Below are 13,418 nucleotides of genomic sequence, written 5' to 3' on the forward strand. Positions count from 1 at the left end.
CCAGCGGTGGGGTGGGGGTCAGAGGAACAATGGCAGGTCCGTGTGGGGGCAACAGTGACTGACACAGCCTCTGAAGCTCAGAAGAATGCCTGGAGCCGAGCCAGAACCATGGACCCGAGCACTGACAACTCTTCTGGTTTGACCCCTGTGGTGCCCTCAATGCAGAGGAAATAACAGCCTGAAGGACGGCCCCCTGAGCGTCAGACAGCAAAGAACCCAGAGGGAGCGGCGGGGCAGGGCGACGACACTGCAGGTCTGGACGGGCGCAGAAGAGGAGCAGAGAGCAGAAGCAGGTCACTATGGCGACAGCGAGCACCTCTGGGCAGAGCGGCTTCGGCCTGGGGAGGAAGAAGAAAAGCCCTGGTCTGATGGACCAGATTGGCCAATTCTTCGGTGGAAATAAGAAGAAGAGGAGTAAGGTGAGCATCAACGATGAAGAGATGAGACCTCAAAATCCTTGTTGTTCCTCTGCTGACTCTGACCCAGAACCAAAGCCTCCATAGGGACCTTAATCTCCATCATGTCTAATGAGTTCTCTTTAGGCAGTAGGAGGAATTTGAAGAATCCAACGTAAAACAAAATTCTAGACTTTTGTTATAAGAGGTTTACATTTTTTTACATTTTGATTACATTTAAACATTTTAGCTCAATTCATGTTCATCTTCATGTTTTATCTGGTTATGCCCTCAGGATAAAGATTATAAATAACCTCCAACTTAACCTTTGCTCCCTGATCATCAAGGATTGCTGTGCTGCAAAGAAAACAGCATGCATGTTTTTTATGCATAGGTGTTATTTTTAGAAGAATCTTTTATAACTTCAAAATCTTCTGAAAATGGTCCTTTGCTCCTGGGTGTTTCACACTCTGATCTTTTGTTGGTTTTAGCTAGTTATTTCATTAGTCAGCGTGTGGGTAGGGTCATTCTGTTTAAGTTTTTTTAAGCTGGACTTTCTGTGTTTGTGTTTTCGTGGTTGATGTGTGCCCACCCTCCCAGGGCTCATTCCGGGGTCATCTGGCCACTTCGCCCCAACAGTCGTCCTCTCGTCGTCGGACCAACGAGAACGCTGTGGTGCATTTCTTCAGGAGCCTGGTGAGTCCCACTATTATGTGTGAAGCAGTTGGTTTGGGTCAAAGAGGTTAACAAGTCCTTTAAACCAAAGACTAAGTTACAGTTGAGCTAATTTAGCCTATTTGTGATAATCTGGACTAAATTGGCTTAATTTCAAACAATTTCAAATGAAATGGATAAAACTATTGTAATTCTTTAAAACATGTTTTTTTTTCTTACCTCACTTTTGTTTTATAAAGCAACAATCACGTTTCTGATCCACCAGGTGATTCCTTCATGACTACAGAGGCATTTGAGTTTTTTCTTTCCTGCTCAATCAGTCTTGTTTGGTGTTTCACACAGGTTTCCTCTCCTCCTGCTAAATCCAGGGTGAGTCTTCTTTCTAAGTTTGCTTTGCTGATCTGCTGCAGGTTGGATGTGAACGCCTGTTTCTTTTCTTTTACCACTAAAGAAGCCTCTTCATCCACACCTTATTTGATTTCTGTGTAAAAGTAAGATCTTCAGTGATGTGATCAGCAGTTTTTCAGTTATCATCCAACTGCATCCTATCACAAGGCAGCTCCTGACTGAAGTATTCCTCTAAGCAGCTCTCAGGTCGTCACTTACAAAGCTGCAAGCAGAGGCCAGAAGCAAGCAGAGTCACAATTAAACTTTAGCCTGCCTAAAACAGATGAAATTGTATTTCAGCTCATCATACAAACTCACACTTGTATCCCGAAGTTCTCAATGGTGGAACCTTAGTAGATCTGATAAGCGGAAAGATTGGCGGGCAGTGTTGTCCTGTCAGCAGCCGTGTTTTTGATCCCCCAACCCTGTCAAGTAATCATCATAACTTCAAAAAGAGGTGGTTCTTCATCACTTGGGGCGACAGTGGCTCAGGTGGTTGAGCGGGTCGTCCAATGACTGAAGGGTTGGCGGTTCGATCCCCGCTCCCACCAGCCAAAATGTCGTTGTGTCCTTGGGCAAGACACTTCACCCTCCTTGCCTCCAGTGTGGCTCCACTGGTGTGTGAATGCGCATGAATGATCCCGGTGATGGTCAGAGGAGCCGTAGGCACGAAATGGCAGCCACGCCTCTGTCAGTCTGCCCCAGGGCAGCTGAGGCTACATCAGTAGCTTACCATCACCAAGTATGAACGAGGAGTGAGTGAATAATGGACACACTGTAAGCGCTTTGAGTGTCATGAAAAGTGCTGATAAATCCAATCCATTATTATTATTATTACTTGTAAATCGGGGATGGCATGGTTTTTGTGCACGACCCCCAGCACTATTAGCTCCCTAGCTCACCATACACCTGTCTTTCTTTTTCATGTCCAGTGGAAGGACATCCTGGGTTTGGTACGTCTGCCATCTTTTGTGACTTCCTGCTCCCGAGCGTGCGCTCTGAGCACGTGCAGTGACCGTTGTCTGTGTGCACCTGTCTAACCTCCACCTCGCATGTGTCTTGCTTTGCGTTTGCATGTCTGTGAGGAGTTGGGTCCACTTCCAGGTGGCGTAATTTAGCTGATACACCACAGGAATCAGAAAAAATCACCTCTCTTTTAACACAGCTTTCACTTCTCTGTCACTCAAACTTGCTTCTGTGCTTCAATCCAGAGTGACTCGCTCCTTCTGGATGACTTTGAAACTGCTCGGCTGTTTATCAACCGGTAAACTCCTCCTCTTAGGACCTGGGGGCCTGCGACGCCCTCCTCCATGTTTCTCTGTAACACCTCCATCTCTTATGTGTGCCTGAAACAGTTCCCTGCTCTTCCTCTCATCTTACTGAAGAGTGTGCATCATTTCCCAAGACTCATTCAACCACCTCCATGGTGAACCTGCTCTTATACTCATGTCTTTTTCTGCCTGTGTCTCTGAGGCACCTTCTCCTGACGTGTTTTCCTTCTTCATATCTTTCTGCCACGGTAGCAGCACTTCCTCACAACTCTGCAAAGAAACCACAAACACAGGGTTTAAGGAGTTATTCAGAACCTTTGAAACAATCAGGATGGACATGGTCGCAAAAATAATGAAAGTGGGGGTGGGGGGGTCGTGTAGGCGTGATCTGTTGAAGTGTAAGTGAGGTCAGGTGAATCAAACCTGTATCCAAGTGGGCGTGTCCAAGTACTTCATAAAGCATAGAGATTACAGTTCCCGCTTCCCTCGACTCTCCTTCATGCTGCATCTGCTTCTCCTTAGAGACAGACTGCAACTCTTTCACGGCCCAACACTTAGATGTTAGGTTCACAAAATCCTACAGCAGAGATTTGTTGAGGTGAGGGTCAAGTCTTGATTTGATTTGAAGTTTAGTATTTCTTTCATTCTTTTGCTCTTGAGGCCCAAAAAGTTGCTCTTCTTGTGCTGTATTCTGCAACAGACTACTGGCCATGTTTCTTTTTTCAATCTCAGGGTATTGATTGTTCTCAGTTTACAAACTCACCAAACACCCATCACTACTATTATGCATCATCCTAGCAACTGCTTAAAGACCCACTCTGATGAAAAGCTTGTATTTGTGTTTTTTAACATGTTCTTATAGTGTTTCTCTCATGATGGATGACATATATTTAGAGAATTAAGCAAAAAATTACATTTCTGAATATTTCTTTGTTGAAATTGTTGAAAATCAGGAGCAGATCAAAAAAACGCTGATGGAAAAAGAGCTTATTTGTGGCATAGAAAATTAATCCACTTGTAGACGACTACATCGATGTCCTGTATGCCTTGGTTTTCTTCATCTGAGCTGGTATGGGGCTCAAAACTGTGCGTCTGGATAGATCCAATATTGCTCGCCATTTTTGTTGCATCAGTAATGTTCGGTTAGGGTTTGTAAGCTAGTGGGAGACAGCGTACTCTGTAACGGGGAAGGGAGGGGGCGTGGTTGCTATACACCAACGGTCCTGACCACAAGTTAGAGGGAAATTAATAAACTACCGTAATGTCACTCTGTGTCATTTATTAGGACACAGATTGTTTGATTTTGGCTGATAAAAGCATAATCATAATTAAAAGATCACTGGGAATGTTTTTACAATTGCTGAGAAGATGATCTGAGTGGTTTTGTTTTTTAAAGACTAAGCATCTCTTCTTTCAAAAAGGTGGGAGGGTCTTCAGCTTTCATCTGTTTTTTTGCAGCAGTAGAAAGTGTGTTCCTCTTTCCAAAACACCTTTAACATCAGTTCAATGCTTTCCTTTTCTCAAAGACCTGCAGTCCCTGATCCTCAGAGATGGAGGGTCACACTAACCACTTTAAAGTCCAGTTTCAGGCCTTCATCTTTGTTGACAAAGCCTCTTTCTATAGGCCTCATCGTCACGTGCCGAGAGCGCAAAGTCCCCAGTCAGGAGACGCAGGGACCAAAGCACACTGTCCAGGCTCTTCACTCTGGTGAGCGTTTGTCCATCTTTGGCCAAACTTTTTGTTTTTGGTGTGAAAGTGGGGTTCACAAATGCTGTTTCCTGTTTGTGCTTGCTCAAATGCAACAGTGATGATCTCAGCAGATCCGAGTGAGTAAAAAAAATACACAAGCAATGATTTACCGCTTGAGTTCAGTCATTTCAATCCATCAACATACTTTCATATTGTAATAAACTAACGTCATCCTCATTTTTATGCTTAAATATTCATCTCTGATCTACCTTGGTGGATGTAGTTTCCAGAGCTGATCATCTGCACAATCCCTGTCAATGTGAAAAATGCGACAATCATCTCTGGTTCCCCCAGTTTAACAGACAACAAAGCAACCTCAGGTTACCTTCATCCAGCAGCTGGAGAAACCCACCCCTGTTCCTCTCTCTGCCCCTCATCTTCTTCCTCCTCCTTCTCTTCAGGGAGAGTCCAAGTCCAAACCTCCCCCAAAACGCTGGAGCACCATCTTCTGAGGACAAGATCACAGGTGGAACACCGAAGGGATCAGAAGAGAAAGGAGAAGCAGACTCACAACCTGAGGAGATGTTAACAGACTAACACAAGCCTCCTTCAGTGGAAGCATCCCTTTAATGGTGCTGTTGGGAATACTCTGTGAGAATCCTTCGTGCTTTTGCTCAACAAAAAAAAGTCTCATCTGTCTGATGGTGCACATGTCCATGGTGTGAAGTTTGTTCATGCTCGTATTTTGTACACACGTGATGCTTTATGGAGCAAAAATGTGCTTTTTTTGTTTGAACAACTCCAGCTGGGAGTCTGAACAATAATAGTTAACGTGTCTCAGTGTCTCTAAGACCTGCAGACTGATACAGGTTTGTAACATGTTGCCCTTTCAGATGCACTGTGATGTAAAAGACTTAAAAGCTTTCATCTTTTTGATTTGTGCATTTTCAGTTTGATGGATTTCTTCAGATGATGATGTGGGTCTCAGATGATGGTTTTCTGTACGTGGGTTGAGGGTTTCAGGAGGAAACAGGGAGGTGGTCAAGAGCAGAGCAGTAGGGCAGGTGATGAATTCAACAATGCAGGATTTCTTTTGCTTTGCTGATCTGATAAATGTTCTCCTTTTAAAAGAAAAACTCTGTAAATATAGTTGTCTGCTCATCTAATGTCTCTAAATGTCCTGTTTTAATGTGCAGCCTAACTCTTTAGGTCTTTACTGTGTTGACTTGAACGTGAAGCTGAATGGTTCCTGAAACATCTCGTGATGAATTCATGCAGCAAGGAAGTTCAGTCTTTTGATGTGAAGCTTTAAATTCTCTATTCACCAAATAAACTGCTTTAGGTGGAGCAATCCATGCATAGACTCTTATATTTGTTTTTTTGCCATGAAAGAAAAAAATGAAAGAATGGGATCTATCTGTGGTCACTGATCTGTTCCACTGGGTTAATAGAGTAAAATGCTTTGCTCAAGGGCAGAACAGTGGTATATCAGGAGTGGGACAGCTACTAGAAGGTAACCCTGTCCCAGCAATCCCAGGACTTAAACCAGGAACCCTCCAGCCGATCAATGCCCGAGGATGAACCATTGAGCAAAAAAAGTTTTAAAAAGTTCAAATTATACTTAACTTTTTAAACATTTCAGTTGTTTAAATATCGCAGCATCTCAGTGAGTGTACAGGGGGATTTGACAGGTAAACAACTGGTCAGAACAGTTTTACGAGTGTTCACAACAGCTGCATGTTTAGTCAAGGCCACAACAGTCACACAATTGTTTAAAACAGCTGCACAATTGTTTATAATAGATGCCCATGTAGTCAAGACCACAACAGAAACAGCAGGTGTAAGAGTGTTCACAACAGCTATTTGTATAGTCAAGACCAAAACAGCTGTACAAGTGTTCACAAAAGCTTTACAAATATTCAGGACCACAACAGCCGCCCATTTGTCTATAACAACTATACATGTGGTCAATACAACAACGGGTTCAAGAGTGTTCATAACAATAGTACAAGTGTTCACAACAGCTCTACAAGTATTCACAACCACTTCACAAGTGTTCACAACAGCTGTACGTGTAGTCAAGAGACCACAACAGCTGTACAAGTATTCACAACAGCTGCACATGTAGTCACTACCACAACAGCTGTACATGTAGTTAAGACCACAACAGCTGTACGTGTAGTCAAGACCACAACAGCTATACAAGTATTCACAACAGCTGTACGTGTAGTTAAGACCACAACAGCTGCAAGTGTAGTCAAGACCACAACAGCTGTACAAGTATTCACAACAGCTGTACGTGTAGTCAGGACCACAACAGCTGTACATGTAGTCAAGACCACAACAGCTGTACAAGTATTCACAACAGCTGTACGTGTAGTCAAGACCACAACAGCTGTACATGTAGTCAAGACCACAACAGCTGTACATGTAGTCAAGACCACAACAGCTGTACAAGTATTCACAACAGCTGTACGTGTAGTCAAGACCACAACAGCTGTACAAGTATTCACAACAGCTCCAAATGTAGTCAAAACCACAACAGCTGTACGTGTAGTCAAGACCACAACAGCTGTACAAGTATTCACAACAGCTGTACGTGTAGTCAAGACCACAACAGCTGTACAAGTATTCACAACAGCTCCAAATGTAGTCAAAACCACAACAGCTGAACGTGTAGTCAAGACCACAACAGCTGTACAAGTATTCACAACAGCCGCACGTGTTGTTAAGACCACAACAGCTGTACAAGTATTCACAACAGCTGCAAGTGTAGTCAAGACCACAACAGCTGTACGTGTAGTCAAGACCACAACAGCTGTACAAGTATTCACAACAGCCGCACGTGTTGTTAAGACCACAACAGCTGTACAAGTATTTACAACAGCTGCAAGTGTAGTCAAGACCACAACAGCTGTACAAGTATTCACAACAGCTCCAAATGTAGTCAAAACCACAACAGCTGTACGTGTAGTCAAGACCACAACAGCTGTACAAGTATTCACAACAGCTCCAAATGTAGTCAAAACCACAACAGCTGTACGTGTAGTCAAGACCACAACAGCTGTACAAGTATTCACAACAGCCGCACGTGTTGTTAAGACCACAACAGCTGTATAAGTATTCACAACCACTTCACAAGTGTTCACAACAGCTGTGCTAATCAAGACAAAGAAAGCCACAACAGGTCACAACAGCTCCAAACAACCAGTCTGCTAAATTGCCATCTTGTGCCACCATCATTATTTACAGCTACAATACAAGCCCCAAAACAACCACAATCTCCTTCCTCAACCACTGGGCCTTGCAGTGACACTGGGAGGAGGACAGAGGAATTTGATAATCTGGACTTCTTTCCCTCTAGAATACTGCTGTAAAATGTTGACTTAAACAGTATAAAAGATCCATCCCATCCCTGAAATGGGAGTTTCTTACAGCTCTTGATTCTTTGGTGCTTCTAGGACAGCCAGGTTCAAAAAAGCTTCTCTCCACATGCCATAATGCTAATGTGTGCCACATGATACTCTACCAAGTAATACAATTCTGTATAATAATTTTATATACAACTACAGAGAAAATTTTTTTTCTCTTTACTTAAGTATTTAATGCATATTTGGATGTGCACTTTTATATGAAATGCACATCCTGATGACTATAAAAGGATTTTGTCCAGTAATCTTTTTTAAATCAACAAAAACTACAAATCCCAGAACCCCAAACCTTCATATATGGTTTCATTGAAAAGCCTCAAATCCTCTGCAGAACCCAAAGCATTAAGTTCTCTGGTTTTCCCCTACATTTACTGATGAAAGCAGTTCAAGACACTCAGGAAGAGGGAAGTCTACAGCTCTGATTGTCTCATGGAAAGTTAGGCAAACCAGAACAAAATGATTTAAAGTTGAACAAAACAGACCTTAAAGCAGTGGATTATTCATTTGTGTAAACTTTTATTCAAAGACTCCAGTGCAAAGAAAAACAACTCCAGGGACTGCTGCAGGATGGAAACACAAGATCACAGACCATGTGGGGTTTGGCTGTAAAAGGAGCCTGAAGAGGATTGACAAACATTCAGAACAAAACACCCAATTGAGCTGAGAGAAAAATACCGAGATGAGTTAAAAATTGCTTTTTCTTTTTAATTTTTAAGTGAAAAAAATTTAATTTGTTTATATTGATTCCACAGGAGAAAATGCTGCAACACACATTCACACAAACTCATGCACGCCTGAACAAAAACTTGTATACAGCGTGTGCAAATCTTCAGATGGAGTTCATGACAATGTTTGAGGACAACATGCAGATGTTTAAAACTACCACAACCATTTGTTTTTCTTGAACATCGTTTCCACTCAGGGACTTTTATTTTGAAATTCCATATGACTCCTGTCATTCTTGGCCTGACTTCCTGCAGCTTGGAGCTATGGAGCAGCGAGGTCAAACTAGTGCAATGTGGACCTTCAGGCTTCAAAGGAGCTTCAGGACCCCCTCAACCTCCCAACCCCCAAAAGCTTAGCTCCCACTGAAGTCCTCTGTGACCTCTTCCTTTAGAACATTAGAGTCCACGCTCTCAGGGGGTACGCTCAGCTCGTTCACAATCCCAGACATGTTGTCTAGCAGCTGCCCCATCCCCTCCTCCACTTCCCTGTGAAAGTCTGTCTCCTCCACCTTTACATGTCCTGTTGGGAGAAAAGCCCCTCCCTCACTGAACCCGCAGGTGTAGCTGTTGTCCGTGTCGGAGCCCCGGTCGGGAGGGAGCCCCCCACAGCGGGCCTGGTGTCTCAGGAAGCTATCCCTCCACACGACCTTCTTCCCGCACAGGGTGCACTCATACGGCTGCACCCCCCCATGGGTCTTCAGGTGCTTGGTCAGGTGGTGCTTCATCTTGAAGGACTTTGAGCAGACGGGACAGCCAAAGGGGCGCAGGTTGAGGTGCTGCATCTTCACGTGGCGGTCCCGCATGCTTTTCAGGGTGTAGGCCTTGCCGCAGTGGCAGAAGTGCACTTTTCCGGAGTAGGTGGGGGAGGCCAGGGACATAGAGGAGGAGGAGGATGGAGTCGGGGGTGAAGGAGGGGGTGGGAATCCTGCAGATGATGTGGATTGCTGCTGACTGGATGTGGGAGTCACAGAGCCACTCTGCCCCTCCCCACCGGATGGCCAGGTCGCCTTTGAGCTGAAGTCGGGGGACACAGGCAGCAAAGCCCTATGGGTAATGTCATTGTATGCGTCTCTGCTGTTCCCCCCACTAGTGAGGCCCTCAAAGTCCTCCTCCTCGTCATTCTCGTCTTTGCAGCAGCTCCTGCTCCCCCCCTCCTGCCGTGGGTCCTGCTCAGACCAGGTCTCCATCTGCCACTGGAGTCTGGCAGAAACTGGAGCCTCTGGACCCGTGGCTTCTTCACCTGCCCCAGAGCAGTGAACACCACCATGGTCAGAGGGGGGGTTGGTCCTCAGATGGTCTCTGTGCCTCCCTGTAGTGTGTCCCACCTCCTCTTGTCCTCTGCAAACTGCATGGACTTCTGGAGAAACAAACACACTCAGCATGAGCACTTTTTCTGGATGGAGCCAAGTCAGTTCAGCAGGTAACCACTAGGGGGCGTATTACACGATCAAGTTAGTTTCCATTTATCCCAATGCAAGAGTCCAATTTATCTATAAAAATAAGGTTAAAAAACTTTTTTTGATCTGTGTAAATAATTACATGATGGCTATAATGGAGAGTCTGTGTGTGTCTGTGTAGGTGTGTGTGTGTGTATAGAGGGGTCTCCCTTTTATGAACTTTTTTGTATTGTTTATGTTTGTGATAAAGCTAACACTAATAACTCAAACTCAAACTTTATTTATTTATATAGCGCCTTTCATTTCAGTTAAAAACACAAAGCGCTTCACATAAAAGCAGATAAAACAGTCATAAAAAACGAAAATTGTTAAAAACAGCAAAGGACAATCACACAAAGATGGGACCCCTCCCTCACCCCCCCCCCCCCAACCCACCCACCCACACCCCACCTACCCAATTCCCCCCAGTAGAACCCTGAACAGAAACAAAGTACTGCAGCTTAAAGAAGGTCTGGCTTGGTACTGCTGTGAGGAAACGATATGATGGGGATCCATTTATTCCAAGGCCCAGCCCGACCACAGGGGTCACTACCACAGCGCCCGCCCAGCACAGAGCAGCCCAGGGCCCACTCCATGGCTATTAGACCACAGAGCGGGACCCCAGCCCGCCCAACGAGAACGGGCACTGCAGCAACAGCACCCCCTACAGGTCAAGCCGGTGGTGCCCCAGAAAAATGGATCCCCAAGAGGAAACACTGGAGTTAAAAACATCAGAATAAAAATTATCATAAAATAACAACAATAAAATAGAAAAAAGATAAAAAATAAAATAAGATTTAACAATTTTAGTAATTAAAAAATAAAATACGTAAACTGATCGTATCATTGGTAAAATAACAATAAAAAGAATAGCATATTAAAAACAGAGATAATAATAGTCCTTACAAATAAATAAATGAATAAATACGTAAATAAATAAATTAATTAATAAATAGATAGATAAAAAATAAAAAGACATGGGAAATGTTCAAAGTCATTTAAAAGCCAGACTAAAAAGGTGGGTCTTGAGCCTCTTCTTAAAAACCTCTACAGTCTCTGCGGCCCTGAGGCTCTCTGGCAGGCCCTTCCACAGGCGAGGGCCGTAATGGCAGAACGAAGCCCCACCGTGTGTCTTGGTCCTCACCTTAGGGACAACCAAGAGGCCAGTAAACAAAAACTAGAGAGCAGGGCATTACAATAATAATAGCGCCATCTCAGATCCGGAAACAATAATTTCTTCAGACATCTAAAAAAAAAAAACTCTGTACCACATGAAAGTTGAGAAAACCCCGCCCCTACTCGAATAAGCTCTACCAACGCCATCAGAACCTCTGTGGACACCTGATCCAGGTGTGTTGGCGTGTCCAAAAAAATGACACCTGTGCAGGTCTTACCGCAGTGACTTAAAGCCTCCCTCCTCGCCTCGCCGTCCTCCCCAACTCCTTCATCGGCCTCAGTCTCCGTTCTTTCGCTCTTCCTTCCATTCTGTGACTCTTCGCCCTCCTTCTCAGGCAGTCGCTCTGTGGTCAGCTGCCCCCCCCTTGGATGACACCTTCCTTTCAGTTTTGAAGCCTCAACTGCGCCCCCTCCAGATAGTCTGCTATTGGTGTTAGGCCCCACGGTGTGGTTTGAGGCCAGTGCCTCCTCACAGCTGCTGAAGACGCTCTCCGCATAACCTGGGGGTCCGTCCAGCTGGGAGTCTGCCATGTGCTGGGCTGACGAGGCCCGCGGCCGGGCCCACCGTGCCAGCTGCTGGGGTCGCCTCCAGGTGGCTAAAGGGGGAAGAGCGTCAGGCCTCCTGTCCCTGCGGCGGCCCTCCCTCTCCACATACAGGCTCTCTGTGCTGCTGGGCGATTGCTGCCGAGATGCAGGCTGAGCCGCAGATCCCCCGTCCCCAGAGGGGCGGGGCCCCTTCAGCATCTCTGTGCATTTGTCCACAATGTGCCACATCTGAAGGAAGCTGGCTACGGTCACATAGTGGACAATGTCGTCGTGTACAATGCTCAGCTGGCCTGTGTAGGCAGAAGTGAGGACGCTCTCAAAGGCTACTGGGTCCAGAACTGAGGGAAGGGAGACCGTGGTGACGTTCTTCAGCAGGGCCTGTGGAGGAACCAGAGTCTTCAGCAATAAAACTCACTCACATAGGTGCATTGTTTGCCCATCAAAGCACCCACCTGATCGTGGAAGTACGGCGAGGAGGCAGCAAGCACGCAGCGGTGGGCCCTGAATACCTGCCCCTGAACCTGGATGGAGAGGTCGCAGAGCTGGCCCTCCTCCCGCTGACGGTTCAGGTTGTCCAGGACAGCAGCGCGGGCCCCTGGGAAACACACCTGAACCGTGGAGTCGCAGCAGGCCGAATCCATGCTCCAGAGCTGCAGGCAGGAGTACCAAAAGCTGAAGCAAACATCTCTGATATCTGAATATTTAAGCAAAACAAAAAAATGACAGAATTCTATTTTATCCTCCACATCTATAAGGAATCAAAAGGTCAGCAGGAGTGACTTTAAAGTTCTGGTTTAATCATTTGCCTTTTATTCAAATTAGCTCAGGATTTTTTTTTTAAAAATGGGAATCTTGACAGCCTTGGTGAACAACCTGCATGTCTTATGATGACAAACATTTGGGGGGCGTGTCCTTTTCCACTGATCACCTGTGTCACGGGAGCGGGTTAAAAGGTCAAACAATAGCGGCCCTTTGCCTCCCATCTGCATGGATCTGTGCATCTTTGTTAATAATTTCAATAAAACCAAGCACAAACAAGATAAGAAGTGCTGATTTTCTGCTTCACCTGACTCTCAGAAGCAGAACTTGCCTTTATCTTCAAACTGCATCTGCTCCTTTGAAAGCAGGAACACTCGGACGGTTCCAGAAGGTTTACATAATTCGATCGGATGTTCGGTTCTGTTTTTTTTGTTGTTTTTTTTGGTTCAGATTGTCAGCGGCGCCATGCTTCCTGCTGCTCTACCTGCGAACAGTTAGCTTCGTTAGCTTCCGCTCGGTGCTTACCTTCTAGCTTTTCCGCCGAACGGCACGGCGCAGAAAGCGGGCTGCTGGGCTCGCGGCGGAAAAACCGTCCCCGCTGCTTTGGGTAGAAGCGGACAAGCTAGTCGATGCTAATGTTTCATCTCCTGAACCTCGGAAGTGAAACGTCGGAACTGAAATGACGTCACTGACGCATTCACGCACAGACGCTGAAAACACGAGCGTGCTCACCCGACTGGACGAACAGCTTCACGGCCTCCTGAAGAATCTGCGAAACAAGTTTTCCATACTTCTATTAATATAAAATAGTAGAAAAAAAATTTGTAAACAAAATTTCAACACTAAATATTTCGATTGTAATGTTAGTTACTTCCAAAGAGTTGTGCATGATGTAATCCCTTACTTTACATTATCGCTATTGCAAAC

At 45.2% G+C, this 13,418-nt stretch overlaps 2 protein-coding genes across 6 annotated transcripts; one reads left to right on the forward strand and one right to left on the reverse strand.

Annotated features, from left to right (window-relative positions):
• Window positions 1–155: 155 nt before the first annotated feature.
• Window positions 156–5,775, forward strand: LOC101159204 (myelin basic protein). Of its 4 annotated transcripts, XM_011481089.3 has the most exons (8): window positions 164–419; window positions 996–1,091; window positions 1,413–1,439; window positions 2,390–2,410; window positions 2,669–2,721; window positions 4,353–4,436; window positions 4,535–4,555; window positions 4,880–5,775. In XM_011481089.3, the coding sequence occupies exons 1-8, from the start codon at window positions 300–302 to the stop codon at window positions 5,013–5,015; spliced, it is 558 nt and encodes a 185-aa protein (XP_011479391.1). In that variant the 5' UTR covers window positions 164–299; the 3' UTR covers window positions 5,016–5,775. The 4 variants fall into 4 exon arrangements, with proteins under 4 accessions (XP_011479392.1, XP_004074163.1, XP_004074162.1 ...); XM_011481090.3 differs by lacking the exon at window positions 4,535–4,555 and having other exon boundaries at window positions 156–419; XM_004074114.4 differs by lacking the exon at window positions 2,669–2,721 and having other exon boundaries at window positions 162–419.
• A 2,570-nt stretch (window positions 5,776–8,345) lies between these two features.
• LOC101164416 (zinc finger and BTB domain-containing protein 22) lies at window positions 8,346–13,161 on the reverse strand. Of its 2 annotated transcripts, none has more exons than XM_004074304.4 (4): window positions 13,017–13,161; window positions 12,185–12,382; window positions 11,405–12,110; window positions 8,346–9,931 (listed from the first exon to the last, which is right to left on the reverse strand). In XM_004074304.4, the coding sequence occupies exons 2-4, from the start codon at window positions 12,371–12,373 to the stop codon at window positions 8,928–8,930; spliced, it is 1,899 nt and encodes a 632-aa protein (XP_004074352.1). In that variant the 5' UTR covers window positions 12,374–12,382; window positions 13,017–13,161; the 3' UTR covers window positions 8,346–8,927. The 2 variants fall into 2 exon arrangements, with proteins under 2 accessions (XP_004074352.1, XP_020562898.1); XM_020707239.2 differs by having other exon boundaries at window positions 12,185–12,426.
• Between the last annotated feature and the right edge of the window lie 257 nt (window positions 13,162–13,418).

Source organism: Oryzias latipes, chromosome 11 (genome assembly GCF_002234675.1).
Source record: "Oryzias latipes chromosome 11, ASM223467v1".
In the NCBI taxonomy this organism is placed as follows: domain Eukaryota; kingdom Metazoa; phylum Chordata; class Actinopteri; order Beloniformes; family Adrianichthyidae; genus Oryzias; species Oryzias latipes.